General features: G+C 44.5%; 1 protein-coding gene across 3 annotated transcripts in view; it reads right to left on the bottom strand.

The window, feature by feature from the left end:
- LOC126426732 (sorting nexin-13-like) overlaps nt 1-26,598 on the bottom strand; it is a 399,890-nt gene that overhangs the window by 186,467 nt on the left and 186,825 nt on the right. For 2 of the 3 annotated variants that reach the window (XM_050088694.1, XM_050088695.1), the window contains exon 10: nt 17,843-17,938. The exons of the other annotated variant lie outside the window; for it this stretch is intronic. In XM_050088694.1, coding sequence (XP_049944651.1) covers nt 17,843-17,938 — 96 coding nt within the window. The remainder of the gene's footprint in view (nt 1-17,842; nt 17,939-26,598) is intronic. 3 annotated transcript variants of the gene reach the window in all.

The following is a 26,598-nucleotide window of genomic DNA, read 5'->3' as shown; positions in this document are numbered from 1 at the left end:
GGCCACCATGTTCTCCAGACATGAACCCTATCGAACATGCCTGGGATGGATTGAAAAGGACTGTTTACGGACGGCGTGACACACCAATCACTCCGAGGGATCTATGCTGAATTGCCGTTGAGGAGTGGGACAATCTGGACCAACAGTGCCTCGATGAACTTGTGGATAGTATGCCACAACTAATACATTCTTTTTTCTCATTTTGGTGAGTACCACCTTCTCTCAAAACATTTGACAATTTTTTAAGACACTGCATACCCTAGAGGGGTGGTAACAACACAAAATACAGGCATGCACTCTGGTGGCTGTTTTACTTGTTGCAGATAATTCCAACTCTATTTACATACCTCCTGATGGTGGGTAATTATACAAAGGTACATTGACCTCTGACCAACGTGTTCTGGATGTTACACTGCTTTTTTGTCAGGCAGTGCATATATTTCTTTCTGTCTGAATACTACTCATCTCCCTCACCACTAATGAAACAATGGAAAATCCAGGACGCAATAATGACAATATTGTGACAGGAATGGATTGCTACTCACCATATAGTGGAGATATTGAGTCACAGACAGGCATAACAAAAAGACTGCTGAACAACACACACACACACACACACACACACACACACACACACACACACACACGCACACGCGCGTACCGTCTCGGCTGCTGGGAACAGGCTGCAAACGGCACTGCATGATGGGAGATGCGTGGAGGGGATAATGAGGAGGCTGGGGCAGGGAGGGGGAGGGAGAACAGGGGAGTGGGGGTGGGGAGTGACAGTAAAGTACTGTTTATGGGAGCATACAGGGACAAGGTGAGGAGAAGGTAGGTCAGCTGGTGCAGTCGGGGGGTTAATGGAGGGTGGGGGGAAAGGAGAGAAGTAAGCAGACTGTTGTTGTGTTGGTGGTATAGAGGGCTGAGTAGCGGTAGTGTCAGAACAGGGAACTGGACAGGTGAGTGTAGGTCAATGACTGACCAAGGTTAAGGCTAAGAAAATTATGGGAACACAGGATATATTGCAGGGACAGTTCCCACGTGCGCAGTTCGGAAAAGCTGGCAATAGTAGGAAGAATCCACATGGCACAGGCTATGAAGCAGTCATTAAAATGAAGAACATGTTGGACAGTGTGCTCAGCAACTGGGTGGTCCAGCTGTTTCTCGGCCAAAGTTTGTCGGTGGCCATTTGTACGAACAGACAACTTGTCGGGTGTCGTGCCCACATGGAACGCAGCACAGTCATTGCAGCTTAGAGTGTAGATCACACAATTGGTTTCTCTGATAGTCCTGCCTTTGATGGCATAGGTGATTAATGTGATTGAACTGGAGTAGGGTGCTGTGGTGGTGGTGTATGGGAAGGTCTTGCACCGAGGTCTGCTTCAGCGATATGAGCCGTGAGGTAATGGGTTGGGAGCAGGAGCTGAGTGGGGATGGACGAGGATACCGTGTAGGTTCGGTGGGCAGCAGAACACCACTATGGAGGGGAGGGAAGGATAGTGGGTAGGATATTCCTCATTTCAAGGCACAACGATAGGTAGTCGAAACCCTGGTGGAGAATGTGATTCAGTTTCTGCAGTCTGGGGTGGTACTGAGTCACAAGGGGAATGTTCGAGTGAGACCCTCGGTATATTTCGAGAGGCACTGCATGTCGCTACAGATGCAACAGTCACAGGTGGTTAGGCTTGTTTAGTAGTCACTTGGTTGTGTGCATCTGCGACTTAACATCTTCATTATATGGTGAGTAGGAATCTATCCTTTTCGTAACATTATCGTCACCTCTGATGAATAATTACTTGTCTCCACCCCCGTAATATCTTAACACAAGCTGGTACAGTGCTTACTATTGTTTGATCTCTCTCTCTCTCTCTCTCTCTCTCTCTCTCTCTCTCTCTCTCTCTCTCTCTGAGAACTACTATTCTATCTTTGACTCCCCTCATTCTCACTACAGGTGGCTCCCTGGACTCCAAGTTAGCTGCCCTTCATTTTTAACTTTGTCCAACATCTGGCCCTCTCCTCTCCGAGAAAGGAACTGTTAGTTGTGGAAGCTAGGGTAATGTCATCACTTTCGTGCGTGATTGTCAGCAGTATTGATCATTTCACAATATAAAAGTAGATGCTGGCCAGTTATTCTATCTCATAGCTTGTTAGTCTCCTTGATTGAATTTTCAGTATGTAGTCATCCCATTTCATATCTCCAAACACAGTTAATCCTAACTATAGGATGTCCACAATTAAAGGTCCAGTTTCAAAACACTGTCGAAAGAGAATCACTACACAGAACGATGTCAAATTGGAACAGCATATTATTGATACAGGGAAATGTCACAGAACAAAAACGAAAATTTGACCAAAGTGGTGCCATAAGTGTCAGAATACGCACACTAACAGATGCACGGAACAAGGCCATTCTTCAGTTTGTGTCCAAGACACTCGGTACGACTGTCTCCACAAAGGGTCAGATGCTGCAGGTTAAGCTCTACAAGAATGATGACTGGGCACCAATAGTGCTGCACAAGTTCCACACACTCAGGGTACGAAAAAAAGATACTGTTCCAATGTCTGCTAAGGCTCTGGAGAAAATCATTACAAAATTCAAAAAGACGGGTTCTTTCGAAGTCCAAAGTGGCAGAGGGAGGAAAGCAGACAATTTAACATCTGTGGAATATGTGGCCACAGCACTGCAGCAGGGGGCGAAAGGTGGTGTGCAAACTTGCAGTGCACGGGGACATGCCTGCGAGCACAGTCCATAAAATCCTACAAAACATCCCTCATTGCTATCTGTGCAGAATCACCTATAAGCAGGAGTTGCTTCCTGCTGACCTACAGGCATGACGAATGTTCGCTCTGGAATTTCTCGTTCACTTGGAAATGGACAATGCATGGCAATGGAACATTCTGTGGACAGATTCAGCCTGTTTCAGTGCAGTTCGTAGAACTGCAGAATGTGAGCAGTGGAAAATCCACACGCACATCACACAGCACCACTTCACTCTGCACACGTGACGGTGGTGCAGGTCGACAGTCGTTTATCGTAGGGCCGGCATCTCCTTCCTGACGGATGATTCTTGCAACTAAGTCACAAAATAAGATGTCGATGGCAAAGGCACAGATATTGTGAGCGGGTTTTCTTTTTGTTTTGCACGTGGAATGCTATCTCGAGGGATGATGTCCGTCTTTAACAAAGGACGGCAATTGCAGCAGCTCTGTGAGAGAAAATACATGCTCGGATGCGGAAATAAGTTATCACTCGGATCGCTGGCATTCCTTTAATACCTGCAGACTTCCAAAGTCTAGTTACACAAACAGTGGACACACGTACTGAGAGGGAGAATAATTACTTTGGTTTTTACTTAGACTGTATGTAAAACACTGAACACGGTCACGTAATTCAGTTCACGTACGTGCTGACGAAGAGAGAGTATGTGACGTTTAAGACTTTCCCGACGTAGTAACTGCTTCACCGGTTCACGGGCGTCACGTCGTGAAAGCTGCACAATATTTCGACGAGATCTTCAGGTGCTTCCTGCTGTGTCACTGCAATGGCTCACCAATATACCCGCCGACTCTCACTAGAAGAGCGCAGGCACCAGGGGTTAAGGATATAATGTCATCGTAGACAGATCGTAGAGCACAGTGACATCCAGTGCCCCCTGGCGTACAAACGGGCCACGGGCTTCTTATTCGTGACACTGGAAAAGCCTGACCGCAAATAGTGGCCCAGCACACGTGCGGGCAGTGCGTCGGCACCTCGTTTAAATGTGTGGACTCTGGTTCTCCACCTGTGTCGACTCTCATTCGTCCGTCTGCTGCCGACAATTCCTTAGTGCGGACTTTTGACTGTCCGTCTGTGTCGACTGGGGTTCGTCCGTCTGCACCTGACGGTGCCTCAGTACCACCAGTGCTGGTCCTCGTGCCTTGCCGAGTTGAAATCCCGTGCCTCTGCCGATCAGGTCGTTCCTCGTGTGAATTTTGACTGCTTCTTTAATGACGGAGTCCCAGTAGGTGGAAGTGGACGAAAGGATCTCTGTCTCTCCGTAGTTCGTGCCGTGTCCCTTGTCGAGACAGTGTTCGGCCACAGCAGACTTTTCTGACGGACCCAGTCTGGTGTGACGTCTACGTTCGGCACATCTATCCTTAACAGTGTGACACGTCTGCCCAGTGTACAATTTCCCACACTGGCACGGGATTTTATACATCCCTGGTCTCCTTAGACCCAGGTCGTCTTCAGCAGAACCCGGCATAGTTTGCACATGCGCTGGAGAGTGGAACACACATTTTACATCATGTTTTTGGAACAGCCTGCCAATATTAAAGGACACACCACCAACATATGATAGAAAAACCACCCTCTTCGAGTTCTCTGTTTTTTTTCTGGATTTTCTTGAGCTTTCGTGCATGCAGGTTTAAATGCACTATGGATCTGTTTATTGGCAGGCTATTCAAAAAAACATTATGTAAAATGTGTCTTCTGCCCTCCAACGCGTGTACAAACTATGCTGGGTTCTGTTGAAGATGATCTAGGTCTTCGGAGACTAGGGAAATATAAAATCCCATGCCAGTGTGGGGAATCATACACTGACCAGACATGTCGCACTGTTAAGGATAGATGTGCCGAACATAGACGTCACAGCAGACTGGGTCAGTCAGAAAAGTCTGCTGTGGCCGAACACTGTCTCGACATAGGAAACAGCACGAACTACGGAAGGACAAAGATCCTTTCATCCACTTCCACCAGCTGGGACTCCATCACGAAGCAGTCAAAATTCGTATAAGTAATGACCTGATCAACAGAGGCACAGGATTTCAACTCGGCAAGGCACGAGGACCAGCACTGGTGGTACTATGGCACCGTCGGCTGCAGACGGACGAATCCCAGTCAACCCAGATGGACAGTCAAAGTCCACACATTTAAACAGGTGCTGACACTCTGCCAACATGCGCACTGGACCACTATCTGCAGCCTGTTTGTACGGCAGGGGGCACTGGATGTTGTCGTGCTCTACGATTGTGTAAGATTACACAACAGCCTGAACCCTTGGCGCCTGCACTCTCCTAGCGAGTCAGTGTATATATTGGTGAGCTATTGCAGCAACACGTCAGTAAGCACCTGCAGATGATGAGCAGCTGCCTCGTCGAAACACTGTGCAGCTTCCACAACATTATCCGACGTGACGCCTGTGAACTGTTGAAGCGAGAGAGTACACGATTTGTTAACGCACAAGTAACATCATCAGCTCCTTATAAACTGTGATGTAGCAATGACAGGGTGTATACATGGACAAAGAAAAAAAATTCCCGGATTTTTCCCGGTTGAAAATACACTTTCTCCCAGGTGTAATTACACTTTCTCCCGGGTGTAATTCTGCAGATTTTCGTGTTACAAAGGTATAAATTCGAATTTAACCAAACACCGCATGTTACTTTCTGAAGCACAGAAATAGATATAGCGACGCCGTTTTGTAAGCCAGTCATAGCTCATGTCATGTGATCTCGCCAGCTGATGACAGCATAGGACACGTGATGTAGTCAACCAATAGCAAGATCACTCTTAAGTAGCACGAACACAAAAATAAGAAAAGTTCATGGCTTAAATAAATAAAGGATACACAGTGTTGCCACAAGAAAAACAAAGCTTTCACATGTGATATTGGTCTCTAAGATTAATAAGCTGCAAGAGAAGCTAAGCTTCCACATGTAATGTTGATCTTTTTTGCGCATGTTACACTTTAAGATATATCACACAAATGTGCCAGTAAAATTTTTAATAACGACATAAATGTCTGATCTTCTGGGCTCAAAATTCTTCTAGATGGTCGTCCTCAAAGAGTTGATTTTTAACTGAGAGTCAAACCCTTTGTGATTTAAGAAATTCATCGTACATTCTCGCACATAGTTCATCTTGTGTAAAAGGAAATTTACTTTGAAAGTAACGCTTTTGAAACCACCATCCGCAATGTTTTCCCGTGACCTGTTAGAAATAGGTTCGTTTCAGCAGTTGCCAGAGAGCACCAGGTAACAGACGCCACCGCTCTTGCGCAGCTACGATGACACAGGAAGGCCATATGTCACAAAAGAAACAAGACATCAGAGGACACTTCAAGTTCATAGGAATTTCATGAACCATACTAAAATGCATAAGTGGGCTTATAGTGCACATTCGTATGTAAATTTTCTTGAGTCCCAGTACTGTACTATCTCATGTTTGGTTCTCTATTATGGCATAATGCCATGCGAGCTAGAAGATGGAAAATGTGCAGCCAACAGTTGAAACTAGCCAACAGTGTGAAATTAAACACTTCCTTTCAAATAACTTGACTGCCTCAGCCCAAAAGATTAATAAAAGCCAAATCTTTTTAGCAAAGCGATAAAAATAACTTCACTGTTCTGCAAGTCGATTAATGCTCGACTGTCAGAAAGGTGGAAATAAAACCTGAAAATAACAACATATTTTAGCCTTCTGTACTTATGTGAACTTTAATTCATTTGATAGCTCCCGGGCACAGAAATCCGTTTTGTTTTCATTTGATGTGAGAGTAATAAATGAAGAGGAAACTGCAAAATCACTAAACGTAAACACAGGTCACGTGAAGACTACTCACCTCCCCACAACAACTCACACTGCTTTGTGCATCAGCCCCTGATCTACGATATTTCCGAACCGGGGCAATACTAGATAGTGGCGTCCAGACACACATCCGTAGCCAGAAGCGGGAGAAGGTACTACCCATACGCGAATCAACTGCAAAATGTCAGCAGCTGTCACGTCCCGTTCATCGGAGGCAATTTGTCATTATGAATAATTGCATAGTCTTTCTAAAGCCTTTGACACACTTTGCTGTTGGTAGACGCTTGTATGACCACTATGTTTTGTTGTTGTATATGGCGGATTTCCTTTGCGACTTGAGTTTTATTTTCGCTTTTTCTTCCTCTTGTTAATGTTTTGTATTATCCTGCAGACGCGGGATACAGTAATATCCTTTGTTGGAGTATTGGTTCTTACCAATCAAAGTCACAAAAATTTAACTGGAAACTAAAACAATGAAACATTCCCGGAATTCTAAAAAATTCCCGGGTTTTTCCCGGATCTCCCAGTTGTCCTGGGTCGTATACACCCTGGGTCTAGGACATTCCTGTGCGTAACATTTTGTCTCCTAATGCTGCAGACATCAACAGAGGCTGTAAAGACCAGAATAGTCATTTCAAACTTAAACATGTGCAGCAAGCCAGACTGTTACACACCGTCAAGCCACATTAATGCGACCACCTGCCAAAACCTGAATAACAACCATTTGCTGAGCGGGCTACTGTGAGAGGTACAGGAAGAAAGTAAATGAGGTTCTGGAAGGTACCGACAGGGATAACGACGTGTGCCGAATCCAGTGACACGGCCAGCTGCTTTACATTTCTCGGCTGAGGATCCGTGGCACAAACAGCCCGATCGAGGTGTTCCTACAAATTCTCGACCGGGTTCAAACCCGTGGAATTTTGTTGCCAGGGGAGTACAGTAAACTCATCCCGTGCTCTGTAAACAAAGCATATACACTCTGAGCTGTGTCGTCACACAGCACTGTCGTGCCGAGGAAAAACTACATCTAGTAGTGGACGTGGTCCCCAAAGATAGATGCGTACCCGTATTGACCCACGCGCCCTCCAAAATGACAATATCACCCTGGGAATGCCACAAAAACATTCTCCAGATCGTAAAGCTCCTCAATCTCGCCCGGACCCTTCCGACAATTGTTGCACCGTCCTCGCTTTCAGACATTTCGTGCAGTATGAGATCTGTTCAAAAAATTCTGGAACTTTGTCCACAGGTTTTTTCTACGCTTCCCTTTTACTTATTGTGCACAGCCTCCTACGAAATACTCTCCTCCACAATTGATACACCACTCCCAATGCCGTTTCCACTTCTGGAAGCAGTTTCGATACGCTTCTTGCTGGAACGCACGAAGCACCGTTTGTGACTTTCCTTCATCTTGTCTACTGTTGCAAATCTTCATCCTTTCAACTCGGTTTTCAACTTCGGAAAGAGAAAAAAAGTCTGCAGGGGCCAGGTCTGGAAAGTACATCGGATGACGCAGCCCAATGATTACATTTGTTGTGCAACAGTCACAGACCAACAGGGACGACTGTGCGGGTGCGTTACCGTGTTCCGATACCACAAATTGTCTCGCTACACTTTAGACCCTTTCCTTCTCACACGTGTCACAACGTGTCCCGATAGTACCATCGATTAACAGTTTGGCCCTGTGGCACAAATCCGTGATGAACTAATCCTTCAAAGTCAAAGAAAACTATCAGCACAGCTTTGACAATTGACCTGAGCTGACGAGCTTTTTCATCCTGGAAAACCTTTCTCGACCCACTGTGAAGATCGAACCTTGTCTCAACATCATAACTGTGTACCCACGTCTCATCACCAGTTACAAGTTTGTTAAGGAAATTCATTCTCGTTTGCACGATCCAATAGCTCTTCACAAATTGCGAAGCCTTTCTGGTCTCAACTTGTGGGCTTGCGGGACGAACTAGGCGGCAACACGATGCGTTCCAAGACGGTCTGTCAGGATTTCACGACACAATCTGACTTAAATGCTGCATTCTTCTGCAATCTCTCGCACAGTCAGTCTTTGATCAGCACACACAATTTCATTGATGTTCCCGACAGGGCCGTCATCTGTAGATGCCAAAGGGCACCCTGAATGAGGATCATCTTTAATTTATGTCCCCTCATTTTTAAACCGTACGAACCATACGTAACACCGAGTACAGCTTAAGCACTCGTCACTGTAGGCTTCCAGCATCACTTGGTGTCTCTCTCTAAAGGGATTCACGAGTTTCACACAAAATTTAATGGAGACAATCTGTGATACACAATGTTCTACTCAATACAGTATTTAACGATAACTAACAGACATACAAAAATGAAACTTCTGGTAGTTACACACTAAATGACTAAACACAGGCACGTGCAGGGATGCCAACTGCATTTCACTCCAATGCATCACTGGCGCGAGATTACGAATGTTTTCGAATTTTTTTGACAGGTCCTGTGTAAACACCACCAGCCATCTGTCACCCAAAAAGGTCACCTGCCATCAAACACCAGACATCCAGTTGCAATAGTGGTGTACTAATTCCAGTCACTGTTGCTGACGAACGTCAGTCGCCACGGGTGCACAAACGAGGCGCGTGCTGTGGAGGCCTCTATATAGAAACTGCTGCTGAACATTCAATGAGAAGACACTGTTCTTAGCCCTTCTGTTCACCCGGGTGGTCAGTTCCTCAACAGTTGCGCATCTACTTGTCTGCACACATCGCTGCAGTTACCATTCACCCAGCACCTACGGCCTATGGTGCACCACAGTTGTTTCGGCCCCTATTTTGGATACCACCATTTTGCCATGCGAAGTGCACTTTAACCACGACAGTAGACTAAAGGTTTACTAACATTGCCATTTGGAAATGCTTCCACAGCCCCTGGCCAGAAAGCTCACTATTGTGCCCTTCTGGACTTCAGATAAAACATTCCATTCCTGCATTACGACAATGACTGCGCTTATTTCGGGTCCCCGACACGCTTTATATACCCTCCATTGATAGGGCTGCCACGTGCTGTTTGCCAGTAGCTGTTGTACACTGAAATTGAACACTGGTAGTAGTCACATTGATGTGACTGTACCCGCTAAGAAGCCAGGCAACAGCTGGGACACAACATCAGAATTCATTCTAAGACCACATACTCACACTGACATGCATTATGAAGTTTTTAATGCAGAAGAATTGGTGCTGTGTGCTCTAAATATTGCAGTACATCTGAAACTACTTGTAGCTTGTAGTGAAAAAGAACCAGCTACAGGGATAATTTTCGCCCCATTTGTAAAACGTGAGACTGATTGCACTGGCAGGGTGCTAATTGACACGGTATTGACGAAGTGTTAAAAGTGACTATATAGATGAATGCATACACTATGTGATCAAAAGTATCTGGTCACATGGCTGAAAATGACTTACAAGTTCGTGGCATCCTCCATCGGTAATGCTGGAATTCAGTATGGCGTTGGCCCACCCTTACCCTTGGTGACAGCTTCCACTCTTGCAGGTATACGTTCAATCAGGTGCTGGAAGGTTTCTTGGGAAACGGCAGCCCATTCTTCACGGAGTGCTGCATTGAGGAGAGGTATCGATGTCGGTCGGTGAGGCCTGGCACGAAGTCGACGTTCCAAAATATCCCAAAAGGTGTTCTGTAGGATTCAGGTCAGGACTCTGTGCATGCCAGTCCATTACAGGGATATTATTGTCGTGTTAATACTCTGTCATAGGCTGTGCATTGCGAACAGGTGCTCGATCGTGTTGAAAGGTGCAATTGCCATCCCCAAATTGCTCTTCAACAGTGGGATGCCAGAATGCTTAAAACATCAATGTAGGCCTGTGCTGTCACAGTGCCACGCAAAACAAGGGGTGCAAACCCCCTCCATGAAAAGCAAGACCACAACATACACCACTGCCTCTGAATTTTAGTGTTGGCACTACACACGCTGGCAGATGACATTCAGCAGGCATTCGCCACACCCACCCCCTGGCATCAGATTGCGACACTGTATATTGTGATTCGTCATTCCTACACATAACATTTTTCCACTGTTCAATCATCCAATGTTCACGCTCCTTACACCGAGCGAGGCATCGTTTGGAATTTACTGGTGCAATTTATGGCTTATGAGCAGCCGCTCGACCGTGAAATCCAAGTTTTCTCACCTCCTGCCTAACTATCACAGTACTTGCAGTGGATCCTGATGCAGTTTGGAATTCCTGTGTGACAGTCTGGATACATGTCTGCCTATTACACATTATGACCCTCTTGAACTGTCGGTGATCTGTCAGCCAACAGACGAGGCACTTTTGTGCTGTACGTGTCCCTTCACATTTCCACTTCACTATCATGTCAGAAATAGTGCACCTAGGGATGTTTAGGAGTGTGGAAATGTCATGTACAGATGTATGACCCAAGTGACACCAATATCACCTGACCACGTTTGAAGTCCACGAATTTCATGGAGCACCCCATTCTGTTCTCTCACAATGTCTAATGACTACTGATGTCGCTGATATGGAGTACCTGGCAGCACAATGCACCTAATATGAAAAACATAAGTTTTTGGGGGTGTCCCGATACTTTTAGCCACACAGCGTATTTCAACACCATAAAGTATCTATGACTGCCGCTTGCCACAGCAGGAGTGTACAACAATCCCTGAAACATGCAGTCAACTTTAAAGAGAAACTATAAGAAGCAGCATTAACAACTAGCTTAAACAACAAAAGACCAAGTAAAGTCTGAGAAACACAGATAAACTGGCAGTAGAAAATCACACAATGAGAGCTGCGAACCATAAAATTCACTTCTCTAATCCTACAGTTTTAACAGGATTCAATAATTACTATGCGAAGATATACAGAAAGAACAGAGACACATGTAAGCAGAAAAACAGCTCTAACAGAACTAGTAAAGGATTGAAATTGGACAGGTTCTAGGCTTCAATGCTAAGTAAAGCAACCAGTGCCAACTCTTCCATATTACAAGCTCCACAGCTTCCACTGGTGGGGTTCGTGGTACTGGGCAGCACACTGACAGTGTCACAACCCGACAGTTGCGAGGGTTACAGATCAGAAGTGAGGTGTGCGTACTTGCTTTCAATGCACCGGCAGCAATTACGGTGTCATCTCTAACTCGCTGTCTGCGTACGCTCGGATACTCGACTCGCCGACCTCCATCACTGCCCATTTAACAGAAAACTTGTCATTCCAGTCTGTTGTCAGATACAAGATGACTAAACCAGCATAGAAAGGGGAGAGAGTATCGAGTTCAGAATTATAACGGTGGACTAACGGCATTCACACTACGTACAGAACTGAAACTTCCTGGGTGATTAAAAATTGTGCTGGACCAAGACTCAAACTTGTTGTGTTCTGGAAACACATACAAGTGTTTTAGGTATGATAATTATAAGGGCTTCATCTCTGACTAACTACTGTAAACCGCATCCTTCTGAATCTGCTTGGTGTATTCATCTCTTGGTCTCCCTCTACGATTTTTACCCTCCACACTGCCTTCCAATACTAAATTGGTGATCCCTTGATGCCTCAGAAAATGTCCTACCAACCGATCCCTCCTTCTAGTTAAGTTGTGCCACCAACTCTTCTTCTCCCCAATTCTATTCAATACCTCCTCATTAGTTACATGATCTACCCATCTAATCTTCAGCATTCTTCAGTAGCACCACATTTTGAAAGTTTCTATTGTCTTCTTGTCAAAACTAGTTATCGTCCACGTTTCTCATCCATACATGGTTACACTACATACAAATACTTTCAGAAATGACATCCTGACAAATATACAATCAATGTCGACAAGTTCCTCTTCTTCAGAAACACTTTTCTTGCCATAGCCAGTCTACATTTTATATCCTCTCTACTTCGACAATCATCAGTTATTTTGCTCCCCAAAAAGGAAAACTCATCCACTACTTTAAGTGCCTCATTTCCTAATCTAATTCCCTCGCCATCACCTGACTTAACTCAACTACATTCCATTATCCTCGTTTTGCTTTTGTTGATGTTCATCTTATATCCTCCTTTCAAGACACTATCCATTCCGATCAGCTGCTCTTCCATATCCTTTGCTGTCTCTGCCAGAATTACAATGTTATCAGCAAACATCAAAGTTTTTATTTCTTTTGTTTCCTTTACAGCTTGCTCAGTATACAGATCGAATAACATCGGGGATAGGCTGCAACCCTGTCTCACTCCCTTTTCAATCACTGCTTCCCTTTCATGCCCTTCGACTCTTGTAACTGCCATCTGGTTTCTGTACAAATTGTAAATACCCTTTCGCTCCCTGTATTTTACTCCTGCCACCTTCGTAATTTTTAAGAGAGTATTCGAGTCAACATTATCAAAAGCCTTCCCTAAGTCCACAAATGCTAGAAATGTAGGTTTGCCTTTCCTCAATCTATCTTCTAAGATGAGTCATTGGGTCAGTATTGCCTCACGTGTTCCAACATTTCTACGGAATCCAAACTGGTCTTTACTAAGGTTGGTTTCTACAAGTTTTTCCATTTGTCAGTAAACAATTCGTGTAAGTATTTTGCAGCCGTGACTTATTAAAGTGATAGTTCAGTAATTTTCACATCTGTGAACACCTGCTTTCTTTGGGATTGTAATTATTATATTCTTCCTGAAGTCTGAGGGTATTTCACCTGTCTCATACATCTTGCTCACCAGATGGTAGAGTTTTGTCAGGACTGGCTCTCCCAAGGCTGTCAGTAGTTCTAATGGAATGTTGTCTACTCCCGGGTCCTTGTTTCGACTCAGGTCTTTCAGTGCTCTGTTGTCAAACTCTTCACGCAGTATCATATCTCCCATTTCATCTTCATCTACATCTTCTTCCATTTCAATAATACTGTCCTCAAGTACATCGCCCTTGTGTAGACCCTCTATGTACTCCTTCCACCTTTCCGCTTTCCCTTCTGTGCTTAGGACTGGTTTCCCATCTGAGCTGTTGATATTCATACAGGTTATTCTCTTGTCTCCAAAAGTCTTTTTAATTTCCCTTTAGGCAGTATCTACCTTACCCCTAGTGAGATATGCCTCTACATGCTTAAATTTGTCCTCTAGCCATTTTGCACCTCCGGTCGATCTCATTTCTGAGACGTTTGTATTCCCTTTTGCCTGCTTCATTTACTGCATTTTTATATTTTCTCCTTTCATCAATTAAATTCAATATCTCTTCTGTTACCCAAGGATTTCCGTCAGCCCTCGGCTTTTTACCTACTTGGTCTTTTGCTGCCTTCAATATTTCATCTCTCAAAGCTACCCATTCTTGATCTAGCGTATTTCTTTTCCCTATTTCTGTCAGGAATTCTCTAATGATCTCTCTGAAACCCTCTACAACCTCTGGTTGAGCACTAGACACATGAAAGAATGGTATTTTATCTACATGCCCTATTTTTCCACGTAATTTCCATCCCGTTCTATGGCCTTCCTCCAGCGCAAAATGAGGGCGTGTACGCCCTGTCGGTACCAATTCTCGTCCTGGTGGTGGAGCCAGTGATTCACTGTGTGAATGACCTCATCGTCATCAAAATGTCTTCCACGAATGACATCCCTTGATGGCCCAAACAAGTGGAAGTCTGAGGGGGCTAGGTGAGGGCCGTAGGGCGGATGGGGTAACACTGTCCAACCCTGTCTTGCGATGTGTTCAGCAGTCCTCAGACTTGCATGGGGCCGAGAGTTACCGTGTTGCAGCAAAACATCTCCCGGGTTGCTGTGGCGCCAAAGTTGCCGGAAGCAGGTCTTGAGATTTGTTAATGTGTCGACATTTGCTTCTGAATTAATGGTACCACTTCTTGGCATCACATCAATGAGAATCACACCTTCACAGTCCCAGAACACGGTTATCATGACATTGCCAGCGGAAGCATTGCTCTGAATTTTTCTTCTGTGGGGAGTGGGAATGGCGCCATTCCATCGACTGTCATGTCATTTCAGGCTCAAAAGGTGAATCCAGGTTTCATCACCTGTCGCAATCGGGGACAAGGCGGCCTCCCCCTCAGCTTAAAAATGTTGCAACAAATTGAGACTAATGTTTTTTCTGTGCAATTTGTGATCCACCATTAGACACTGCGGAACCTATCTAGCACACACTTAAGTATCCAAGAGAGCGGATAATTGCATCTACACTTCCGTTGTCGATTGACAGCTGCAGCACCAACTGCCGAGTTTTAATGTGACTGTCCTTGTGAATGACAACATCAGCTCGCTGCAACACATCTGGTGTGATAGCTGTGGATGTGCTCCCCGACCGCTGCAAATCGTGGAGCTCCGACAAACCGCCTTCTGATGAATTCACCCTCCGTGCCCAGTGACTAACTGTGCTTCTGTCGACAGCAGATGCTTTGTAGACTTTGTACAAGCATTTATGAATATTGCCTACAGTTTCTTCCTCTGCTGTGAGAAATTCAATGATGGCACCTTGCTTGTAATGTACATCACCTACAGATGCCACTTTGAAACTGTCCTGCAGCTACGCTATCTGTCAGAAGTGACAGAAACTTGGCGCGCTCACTCGGGAGACTTCAAATAATACATACGTAATGTTTCATATTCGTAGCATAGTTTTCAGATGGGGCGGGGGGGGGGGGGGGGGGGGGGGGGGGGGGGGGCAGCGCTTTACTTTCTGGGCAACTCTCGTATCATTTACCAGTCGCTTAGCAATGGATACCGTTTCTCTTTAAACACACACACTTAGTTGTTTAAGTATGCACATAAAGGAATGTATATGTGTACACGTAGAAAAAATTTCGAACTCTACTGTAAATTAATTTATTAAAAAATAATACAAACACTTTGTTTGGACTGGACAAATTTTGTATGTTTCTTGTGCGAAGTGTGAACTGTAGAATCAAACTTTTTCCAGAGGTCACATTTCCTCTTATGGAGCAAATTTGCAATTGCATACAATGTATGACTTAATTTTTGCCTTACACCCTCCACAGTTTGAGATCATCTCATGCCGGGAGTTAGTTATCTTTCCCCGTCAGTGTTACACTAAAAAAAAAAAAAAAAAAAAAAAGGTTCAAATGGCTCTGAGCACTATGGGACTCAACTGCTCAGGTCATAAGTCCCCTAGAACTTAGAACTACTTAAACCTAACTAACCTAAGGACAACACACACATCCATGCCCGAGGCAGGATTCGAACCTGCAACCGTAGCGGTCGCGCGGTTCCAGACTGTAGCGCCAGAACCGCTCGGCCACCAGCGGCTGGCTGTTACACTAAAATAGCAAGCTACTGCACTGAATGTCAACAGTTTACACTCCTGTGTGTATTAGTAAGAGGAAATCAGTCAACGAGTTGGAAGTGACTTCAGCACCCTGTTGTCAGGTTTTTCAAGCTCTTGCCAATACAGGGTGCCTGTTAAGTCATTCCCCATTTTTAAACAGTTGTAATTTCTTTATTTATGAACAACTTTTCTTATAACTACTTTTTTCTTTAGAAACGGCACTCCTTGAAGTAGTGTCCAACATTTTTTTTTTCTTTTGTTTCAGTTGGAAAGTGCTGCCTGTGTCGAGTGTGAAAGAATGGGTCAAAATAGTAGCTTGCTATGAGGTCTGGGGATCTGTGGTGCGAGTACAAAGGTGCTGGAGGGCTGAAAGATAGATCCGTGCAACACTGAATGCAAAAAAATTTAAAAAAATTGCCATTCCAAACCAGTAACGATGGGGAGTGTCGTCAATGCAAAAAGATAGGGAAGTCTGTCAACTTGAGGACACCACAGAATATTGACAAAGTTTGTGAAATGTTCATGAGGAGCCATAAGAAATCACTGCACCAAATATCTAGTGGAAGTAGTCTTTCACATTATGGAGTTGGAACAAGTCTTAAGAAAGATCTCACTTTTACATTGTGGAAGCATATTACGTGAAACAATTCTTTTCTGCTGACTGCGGCAGAAGAATAGTGTTTGGAGAAATTTTTTTGGGTTGGAATGATGGTTGGCCTGAACTTTTTGAGAATATTCTGTGGACTGATGAGGCAGTTTTCCATGCTGCATCATTTGAAAACAGGCATAACTGTCATTATTGGGAAGCCAGAAACACACACGAATGTGTTGAAAAAGCACAGGGGCATCCAAAAGTGACAGTATGGCGTGGTATCACGTCACCTGAAATTGTCAATCCTTTCTTTCTGGGGAACAGAGTGAATGGCAAAGACACCTAGAAATGCTGCAAGATCGTGTATGGCCAGTAATTTTATAATGGAACAACCGACAGCTTCACTTCATGCTGGACAGAGCTACCGCACAGTTTGCAAGTGACGCCCACCAATGGCTTCACGATCACTTCCCTGGCCGTCAGATTGGAAGATGTGGAGCACACGAATGGCCTGCCCGGAGCCCCGATTTAATGCCTTGCGATTTTTTCTCTGGCAGTTGGCTACGGGGAGGTTTACAAGAGGAAACCGCAGGATGTGGATGAATTGGAAGCAGTAACATCTGTGGCATTGGTCAATGTTCTACTTAACACATTGCATGCAGCAGTATCACATGCATCAGTTCACTAAAAAAGTGTGTAGAGAATGCTGGAGCTTATGTGGAGGTTAAAAATGACAACCTCAGAATGATGTTTTTCACAAAAGGAGTTCTACAAAAATTGGTTCATAAATAAAATAAAATATAACTGTTTAAAAATAGGGAGTGACTCGTCAAACACCCTGTCAGTGGGAAGAATGCCAGCGAGTACAGCAATGATATAATGGTGGCACCTCCACTTGTACTGTACACAAATCTCAACATTCGACTCTTACTCGCTCTGTTTCTGATCTCTAGCACAGGTACATATAGATAGTTTGACTTGTTAAACTTGTTTGAGTTGAAACTACTAAGTCTTTCTACGTTCCAATGTCTTCAGCAATAGGAGATGAAATGATACAACAGAAAAACATGCCTCAGACAATGGCCTATCGCCAATAAAACAAAAACAAAAAAAATCACCAAAGACCCAAAGTATATCCATCCACAGAATTGAAGCACCTGCCCACTTCCGCAAGCAGAGCACACACAAAAGGCAGCCGGATATCCCTCCACTGGTACAAGCAAACAGGTGAAGCCGCAAGCAGACACCCAAAGCACCACATTTGCAAAGCAGACACAGAAGAGCAGAGCAGCTGAGCCCCTCCGACAGCTACGACACTGACAGCAGAGAGAGAGAGAGAGAGAGAGAGAGAGAGAGAGAGAGAAACACACATAGACAGATAGGCAAATTCAGCTCTCTTGCCGTACCTTCCGGCGAACCCGAGTCCGGGGGGACGGGCACGGGCACGCCCAGGCTCCCGTCCACACTGGCACACGTTGGGGTGCAAACTACCCCATCCGATCCTGCACATGGCCACAACTCTGCTGAATGGCGAGCTGTGTTACTGCTAAGTACTAGACCGTACACTAAAACTACATACTAACACTACACAGTACACCACGACACCAGCTACACGTAAACACTACCGACACAGCACAAATATCGACAGTTGTAAAGGCCCGATACGTCGAATTATATTACGTACAGTATTATTTATGACAAAAGGAAAAATCGTATCAGAAAACAGTAAGATTACAAGGACACAGAAAGGCTTCAGGAGATGAAATTTCAGTACTGATTACATTTACATACAAAGGTAAACACCAATAGCCCAGTTTTCACAAGTATCAGTTCCTTCCCCAACAGGAGACATGGACAGCTTGGAAAGGAATGAAAGGTCACTTAGGCCCCAATTCAAGAGAGAGGGAAAGCCTGTGTGTGTGTGTGTGTGTGTGTGTGTGTGTGTGTGTGTGTGTGTGTGTGTGTGTGTGTGTGTCGATTAGCTTTATATATTACAAAACACCTTCTTTTGAGGAATGTATGAATAAAACAATATTGTATGCTATAGGTAAAATGAATGAGGCAGGACTATTTGAAATAAACTGGCCTTGTGTTTGAGATGATCTGAATCTCCATTTAAATCTGCTTATATACTTCGCAAGCTACCGTACGGTGCAGAGCAGAGGGTATCTTGTACCACTACTAGTCACTTACTTTCCTGTTCCACCTGGAAATAGAGCGAGGAAAAAACGATTGTCTATAAGCCCCCATTAGAACCCTAATTTCTCTCATCTTTGTGGACCAGAAACATATGTTTACAGTAGTAGTAGCACTGTGCAGTTGGTCTCAAGTATCAGTTCTTTAAATTTCTGCAATAGTGACTCGTGAAGAGTATATTTTCTCCCCTGTAGGCATTTCCATTTGAGTTCACAAAGTATTTCTGTAATATTTTCGTGCTTATCAAACCTACCGGTAACAAATCTAACACCTCTGGTGGGGATCCCAAGCATTCAAGCATTACTCAAGAATGGGTCGCACTAGTGTTCTATATACTGTCTTCTCTACAGATGAGTTACACTTTCCCAAAATACTTGCAAACTCGAGCATAACTAACAACCTGGAGTGCTCATTCCATTTTGTATAACATTGCAATGCCTAGATTTTTAATTTATGTGACTGTGTCTGTCAGCACATTACTAATGCTGTATTCCAATGTTATAGGACTGTTTTTCCACACTAATTTACATTTTTCTGCATTTAGAAAAATCATATCCATTAGAAATTTTTGTCCAACTCATCTCGTATTCCCCTAGAGTCGGTCAATGACATAGCCTTCCTGTATACCTGCACACTAGAGCCTCATCAGCAAACAGCTGTAAATTACTCTTCACCCGGTCTGTCAGAACATTAATGCACACAGATAAGAGTGGTCCTCATACACAGCTGTAGGGCACTCCCGATGATACCCTTGTCCCTAACGAACACTTGCTATCGAGGACAACATACTGGGTTCTACTACTCAAAAAGTCTTTGAGCCACTCACTAATACATAAATTCAGACCTTCGTCAATGGTCTGCGTCAGGGCGCTGTGTAAAACATTTTACGGAAATCTGCGAATATGGAACTCGCCTGTTGCCCTACATTCACAGTTCACAGGATATTGCATAAGAAAAGGACAAGCTGAGTTACACACGAGCAATTCTTTCTAAATCCGTGCCGATCTGTCGACAGGAGCTTCCCTGTCTCAATGAAATTTATTGTATTTGAACTTCCAGAATTCTGCAGCAAACAAATGTGAAGGATAAGAGTCCAAAATTATACAGGTCAATTCTTTTACCTTCCTTACATACACGAGTCACCTGTACTTTTTTCCAGTCACTCGGGGCTTTGCCCTAGGCGAGACATTTGCAATAAATGCAAGCTGCGTAAGGGACTTGTGTCACACAGTACTCTCTGTAAAACAGGACTGGGAGTCCATCCGGACCTGGAAACTTACCTGTTTTTGACTTTCTCAGTTACTTCTCTAAGGCAGATATACCTATATGTTCGTCACGCGGGCTCTGTGCTACAGACGATGACTCGTTTGTACGACCTTCCTGTGTGAATGATTTCTTAAATGTGAAAAGTAAATCTTCAGCTTTCCTTTTGACATCACCTGTTTCCACAGCAAACTCATCAATGAATGGCACTTACTGATTTTACGTACAACCAGGATTTTCTTGGGTTCTCACCAAAATCTGGCATTGGGTGTGACAGTGGGAGTTGTATGCTTTGCTTCACACAGTGATGACCTAGCAGATGCACAATTTATTTATTTATTTATTTATTTATTTATTTATTTTTTTTTTTTTTTTGCCAATAGTGGTACAATCCCTGTTTTCTCAGCAGAGTGGTACATCCCTGTTTCCTCAGCAGTTTCTGAATTTGATTATTAAACCATGGAGAGCCTTTTCCATCCTCAACCCTTTCGCTGCTGTGGGCATGCACACCAGTTATGCTACACCGTTCCCCAGGTGCTGTCGGATGTATAAGTGCTGCTGTTTGGGTTTTCCTACACTGCCACGGATATCTGAAAGCATCCCGAGCCGCCGACCTCTCCCTGCTACAGTCGAGTTACTTCCGTACCTCGGTGAATACAAAAGTTTCGAGTATTTACCACATAATGTATGTGCCTAATTGCATGTTATCATTTTAAATAAAATTTCAGTATCTTCTTTATCTACATTCCATTCACTGTGGTGTACGAGCTAAAATCAACCATACTCAAAATTTACACAAAGCATTTCTACCTCTACAAACTCTAATTTACTTAATTTGATGAAGCACAATAAGTATGAGCGACAATGGAAAGGAATTCAATTATTTATCGAGTGATGAGATCGGACTGTAGAATGTGCAAGAACATTTTTTTTTTTTACCTAATAGTTTTCAAAAAACCAAATGAGAAGTATTTCATATTGGCTGGAACTCCATCTCTCAGCACAGACACCGTCATCTGGTGAAAAGTGTAGATCCAATACAAAAGCTACCTCGCCACGGAATGAAAAGAGCACATTTTTAGCTGTGAAATGGTTAATGAACTTGCTTGGCACACCCATCTCCAGAGCATGATTTACAATCAGTTTAAACTTTGCTGTAATTCTTCCATGTCAGTTGCACTGGAACTAAATGGTGTCAATACAGTGTCTAAATGGGATCCTAATAAATGATTACCTGCTTTTTTCTAGTATAAATACTCTCCTAGACTTTTTGACAGATTTATTAATTTTAGTAACCATCACCAGTGTGATGATGATGATTGGTTTGTGGGGCACTCAACTGTGTCATCATCAGTGCCCATACAAAGTCCCAATTTTTACAAAGTCCCAATTTTTACACAGTCCAATTTTTTCACAGTCCAATCTAGCTCTTGTCACGAATGATGATGATGATGAAGATAACACAAACACCCAGTCCCAAGGCAGAGAAAAATCCCCAATCTGGTCAGGAATCGAACCCGGGACCCCATGATGCAGAGACAGCAACCCTAGCCACTAGACCACAAGCTGCGGACCCTCGCCACTATGATGACATCACGATCGCTAATCCCTGGCTCTATAGTGACACTATCAATAAGGTTTGTAGCTACAAATCTGTTTATGCTAATCTGTTTATGAGCCATCTGGAGGAGATCTTCGTAGTCTCCCAAAACACCAAACCCTTAGTCTGATGACATCTTTATGATCTGGACTCATCTCTGCTGGCTCCATCTGCACCTCTGCCCACATTAAACCCACCAACCACCAACAGTACTTGCATTTCTACAGGTGTCATCCCATTCACACAAAAAAAGTCCCTCCCATACAGCCTTGACAGACAGGCAGTATGCCCCAGGAACTAGTCCACAAACAGATTTCCTGTGCCATTTCCCCACACTCAACCAATCTCGCCTCCCAAGAACCAGCTACTAAGGAGTGCCCCCTTTGTCACCCAATACCACCCAAGACTGGAACAACTCAACTACATCCTCTGTCAAGGCTTTGATTACTTATCATGCCCTGAAATAAGTGACAGCCTACCCGAGATCCGTCCCACCACTCCTGAAGGGGGGCCCGCCAACCCGCCCAACCTCCACAACATCCTAGGCCTCCCACGGGCTTATCCTACCCATTAAGAGGCCAGTCACCTGTGAAGGCAGCAACGTCTTACACCAACTCTGCTGCAATGATTGTAAAGCTTTTTATATTGGTACGACTACAAACCAGCTGTCAACCAGTAAGAACAGCAACTGTCATACTGTGGCCGAGAGCACAGTAGACCAACCTGTGCACAACATGCAACTGAAGGTACCTAACAGTTTCCACCCCCACATCCACTCATCTCCTCCCTGAAAAAAGTCCATCACAATCTCTTTGTGTGCCACCTCTTCCAACATGCCCACCCACCCTTTCCCTTTCCCCTTCCCTGTTCCTCTCATTTTCCACTCTCTGTCCCTCCCCCTCTCCCCGACACACCACCTCCTAATGCTTTGCCTTGCTATCTAGCCCCCGCACACCCTGCCAGGCAGCATTCTGCTCTCCCCTCTCCCATACCCTGCTAACCCGGACCTTTCCCTGCCCCTCTAGACTGCTGCTTTCATTCTTGTGACAGCTGCATTCCGGCCCAAACTGTCGTATATCACAGTCACATTTGCATGACGTGTGCTTGCTTGTGTGAATGAATGAATGAATGACTGTGACTGTGTGTGTGTGTGTGTGTGTGTGTGTGTGTGTGTGTGTGTGTGTGGAGGCAGGCTTTACAATGAGTAGCCACCTATCCTGCTTTTTATACTGTAGATGTGTTTCATTATTTGGGCAGCAAAATATGCGATTATGGAGAAGTTGGAGACACTATAAAAGGCAGAGTTCAATTCTAGTGAGAAATTCCTGCTCTCAGCTTTGAGCCACTGCATCATGTGTGCCATCACGGGTTTAAGATCTTTGTGAGATATATTCTATCCTTCACTCCATCAACTCTGACATCATAGCTCATACACGGATGAGCTGAGACATTACAACCACCTGCTTAATAGCTAGTTTGTCCATCCTTAGAACAAAATACATAGCTGAGTCTGTGTACCAGATATGGGACAGTTTATTGATAGGTTTGTGGCATTAAATGTCTGGGCACGGGACACGTAATTTGCATAATTACAGGCCTCTGACTGGCATATACGGTGATGTCGCCCGATAGTGACCAGACGGGTTCCTTAGGATTTACATTAGGCAAATTTGGTCGCCAAGACGTCAACGCGAGTTCACCACAATGCTACTCAAACCACTGTAGGACAGTTCTGGCTCTGAGACACAGAAAACTGCTGAAAGATGACATCACTGTCGAGGAAGAAAAGCACGAAAAGATGCTGGCGGTTCGCAGCTGTCAGCGTGTCTTCGATTAGTACCACCTGTTCCGTACAAGAGCAGGAGAATGTGTCCCGTGGCATAATACTGCTCGTACCACATTGTGTCCGTGGTGTGCTGCATATTTCCAGCCACCATTCACCTCAATGATGGGACGAGTGGAGATGACCATCGACCTGGTGAAGCAAAAATGTGTTTCACCAAAGCAGCCGACACATTTACACTGATTGACGGTCGAATCCCAATGGTCCTGTGCCCACTGCAATTGCAATTGACAATGTCATTGGGTCAACACGTGAACATGTACGGGTGGCCTGCTGCGAAACTCCACATTCGACAATGTACGACGAACGGTATTCTCTGAAACACTTGTGCACACACCAGCATTGCGCTCTTTCAGCAGAGATGCCACAGATCACCTTCTATCCTTCTTTGCAGAGCAGACAAGCCTCCAAATCCCACGTTCTGTGAGCAGTCACGGACGCCCAGCCATTTAGCACCTTGCGGTAATTTCACTGTCCTGCCTCTTTCCATATATGCTAAAAACAGTAGCACGTGAACATTCGACCAGCTTCGCCTTTTTCAAGATACTCATTTACAGTCTCTGCACAATAATAATCTGTCCTTTGTCCAAGTCATTTATCGCAGTGGATTTCCCAATTTATAGTCCGTATCTTCACTAGAGTGATCCCCCTATGCACGTCTGCTTCACTTACATACTTTTGTTACCGTGTCACTTGCCCACAGTGCCACCGAGTGGTATCCAACGCATTGCTGTGGGCAGTGGTCATAATGTTTTGGCTGTTCAGTATACCCGAGAACTGGAATCGCACACCTGAAGTGATTCAAATGCATAATGATAATAGGAAAAGTGTTAGGATGTTTTGTCAGGAGGATAGCCTTGTACAGAAGTAGAACTTCGATAATAAACTGTTTGAGCATGGAGATACCGGAAGCTTTTGACATGTGGTGCTGCAGAAGAAAGTTGAAGATTAGACGGGTAGATCAAATAGCTAATTAGGAGGCACTGAATCGAACGGCAGAGTCAAAAAAACGTCTGGTGCAACTTGATTAACAGAAGGGATCGGTCGATTGGACACATCCCAGTGTGAAAGAATAGTCAATTTGTTAACAGAGGGAAGTGTCTGGGTAGACCTGGGCCTGAATACAGTATCAGCATTAAGTTCATGCAGACTGCTGTAGTTGTGCAGAGATGTATAGTCTTAGACAGGACAGACTAGTATTGAGAGCTACATCATCATACCAGTCTTTAGTCTATCTTAACAACAACAACATGGTTTTCTTACCCTCACAGCATGACAGAGGCTGTGTCTAATTTTATATGTCATAATCTCAGTCTCAATTTTACATCTACAAACTATTGTGACGTGCATGACAGAGGGTACTTTTCAATTATATTTCGATTTCTTCTCATTACATTTGTACCTGGGTTTAAGAAGAGTGTCTGTTCTAATGCCTTTCTGTACACAGTAGGGCAAGCCAAACGAATTTGTCTCTATTGGTGCTGCCCTTTTACGTAGTCTGCCAGCATACCCTACTCAGTATAGTTCACACACTTGTGATCAATTTACTATGCTGGGACATACAATACTTTAAAAATTTATCTCCTTTGAAGACTGAATCCATTTTGCCAATAACCTTCCTGCCTATGAACTGAAGACTGCCACCCATTTTAATCTGCAGTGGCACCTATGGCACCATGTCATTTCATAAATTGTCCAAAAAACTCTGAAACTGATTTGTATTCCTCAAACAATGGAAACTCCCGGTTGGAATATCAACAATATTAGGAAAAGGACAGATTGCTACTCACCGTAAAGATGACGACCTGCTGAGTTGCAGACATGCACAATAAAAAGATGGTTAATATTATAGGTTTCGCCCAAAGCCGTGTTTGGCACAGAAAAACACACACACACACACACACACACACACACACACACACACACACACAAGTAATCTCATGCACACATGACCGACCCTAACGCCGCTCTGACTGGAATGCAATCTGGAGTGGGATGGGTAAGGGGCAGAGATAGCAGGATACACGTACGACAAGACTGCCAGGTGTAGCATCAGAGGGTGTGGGGTGCAGGAATGCTGAAAGGGGGGGGGGGGGGGGGAGTTGGGGAGCAGCAGGGGGGGAGGACTGGAAAAGGAGAGGCCTGGAACAACTGAACCACATCCTTTAATCATAATACCCTGAAATGAGGGTCATCCTATCTGAAATCCTCACTTAACGTGGTGTTCTGTCGCCCGCCCAACTTACAAAACATTCTAGTCCACACCTACACCACTGCCACTCCCAGCCCTTGCCACAGGGATCATATCCCTGTGGAAGCCCCAGGTGCAAGACCTGCTCCAACTGACATAGCACAACCTATTCCAGTCCTATCACAGGCTTATCCTACACCATCAGAGGCCGGGTTGCCTGTCAAAGTAGCTACATCATATACCAACTCTGCTGCAAATGCTGCGCACCCTTTTATGTTGGTATGACTGCCAACTAGCTGTCCACCAAGATAAACAGCCACTGCCAAACTGTGGCCGAGAATAAAGTAGATCGATTTCTATGGCTGCTTCACAACTCAGGCCATCTGGAGCCTCCCCTCCACCATCAGCTTTTCTGAACTTCACAGATGGGAGTTCTCCTTACAACAAATTCCCTGCTCCCGAAATTATTTTGGCCTCAACTCACACCATCCATCCAACAGTTTCATCTCCCTGTGTCATATCACTACTCATTTTCATGTGCCTCATGGTGTGCCACCCTCTGCCAACATCCTGCCACCCTCTGCCAACATACCTGCCCATCCTTTCTCCTAACCTGCTCCTCTACTTTTCCCACATGCCAGCTCCCCATGTTGCACCTGGCAGTCTCTGGAAACCCCACTCTTCTCTCCCCACACCTGTACCCTGCTATCAGTCACATTTTTCTGCCACCCCCTCCCCCTCCAGATGGCTATACATGACAGTCATATTCTGGTCAGAGCAGCCAGTGATAGTGGTGCTGTCTGTGTGCGTGTGTCTGTGTGCGTGTGTGCGTGCGCGCTTTGTTGAGCAAGGTTTTGGCTGAAACCTATAACACGTAAACAGTCTTTTTGTTGTGCCTGTCTGCAAATTGACAGGTCATCTTTACACTGAGTCGCAATCTATGCCTTTCCTGATATTGTTTATTTTTATTCCTGGCATACAAAAAGATGTCAGCACAGTAACTACAGTAGCAACTCAAACTATCGATTGTAAACAGCAAATGTGCATTCGACAGTCAGTTGTGAGTGGG

The sequence above is a fragment of the Schistocerca serialis genome, chromosome 11 (genome assembly GCF_023864345.2).
Source record: "Schistocerca serialis cubense isolate TAMUIC-IGC-003099 chromosome 11, iqSchSeri2.2, whole genome shotgun sequence".
Classification (NCBI taxonomy): Eukaryota; Metazoa; Arthropoda; class Insecta; order Orthoptera; family Acrididae; genus Schistocerca; species Schistocerca serialis.
The sequence above is the reverse complement of the archived record's forward strand: the minus strand, read 5'-3'. Positions and strand labels throughout refer to the sequence as shown.